Source organism: Nestor notabilis, unplaced genomic scaffold (assembly GCF_000696875.1).
Source record: "Nestor notabilis isolate BGI_N333 unplaced genomic scaffold, ASM69687v1 scaffold26771, whole genome shotgun sequence".
NCBI lineage: Eukaryota > Metazoa > Chordata > Aves > Psittaciformes > Psittacidae > Nestor > Nestor notabilis.
The window spans coordinates 1-903 of record NW_009913846.1 but is presented as its reverse complement, the minus strand read 5'-3'; the positions used below and the strand labels follow the sequence as shown (position 1 = coordinate 903).

Sequence of the window (903 nt, the reverse complement as noted above, 5' to 3'; positions counted from 1 at the left end):
GTCTGCCGGGGCCGGCCCCTGCGCCCCCCTTGCGATGCCACATTGTCCACCTTCTCCTAGGCCACGCCACCTTCCTTCCCTCGCCCAGCGCTCTGAGGAGGAGTAAATCCTTGTCCACTCCATGCCCTGCTTTCCCCAAGGGCTGGTCTTAACCCGCAGCAGTAAGCACCAGTGCTGGCTGCACAGGGATACTGGTCCTTGGCAAGGTAGGACTCTTTCCATCCTTGTCACCACGTCGGAGCTGCCAGGAGGATGCCCTGTGCCCCTTTGGGCTGGGGGCAGGGGCAGCGCTGCAGTGGAACACAGAGCAGGCTCCTGATGCAGGGAGGGGGTGGATAAACCCCACTGGATCCCTCCAGCGTCTCCTTTTGGCTTTAAAACCCAACATGTGAAGCTCAGGGTAAGCACATTGCTTTTATGCAATTGATAAGTTAAAAGGTACATGTTTTACATTAAAGATCATCAGTCAAGTCTTCAGCACGTGTGTGTTTTACTGCACGTCTTCACCCTGTGGTCTTCACTATGGTCTCCAGGGCCTTGGCCACTTCATCCGCACTCAGGTTGTTCAGGGGCACGCTCCTCTCCCTGCCAAACTCTGCAGGAGAGACAGAGGGTGAGGGGGTGTCTTGGTCCTCCTCTGCTGCAAGAGCAGCCCGAAGCCCTGCTCTGCTTTCCCAAACATCACTGAGCAAAGCCCGTTCGCTTTGAATAATCCATATCCCCCCATGCCTGAGGTACCGCTTCCACCTTCTCTTTATTCTCAGCCTTTCCCTTGGGGAGAAGCCAGTGCAGCCCAAGGTGTTTCTTTACCTCTTTTTGTTAACTCCTGCTGCACAGCAGAGCCCACCACCACATCCCAAAGCAATCTGCTGCCTCCTGACCTGCTCACACGGAGAGTCATTA

General features: G+C 55.7%; 1 protein-coding gene across 1 annotated transcript in view; it reads left to right on the top strand.

The window, feature by feature from the left end:
- TMCO6 (transmembrane and coiled-coil domains 6) overlaps positions 1-152 on the top strand; it is a 6047-nt gene extending 5895 nt beyond the window's left edge. The window contains exon 11 of the mRNA XM_010023388.1: positions 61-152. Coding sequence (XP_010021690.1) covers positions 61-152 — 92 coding nt within the window. The remainder of the gene's footprint in view (positions 1-60) is intronic.
- The last annotated feature ends 751 nt before the right edge of the window (positions 153-903 follow it).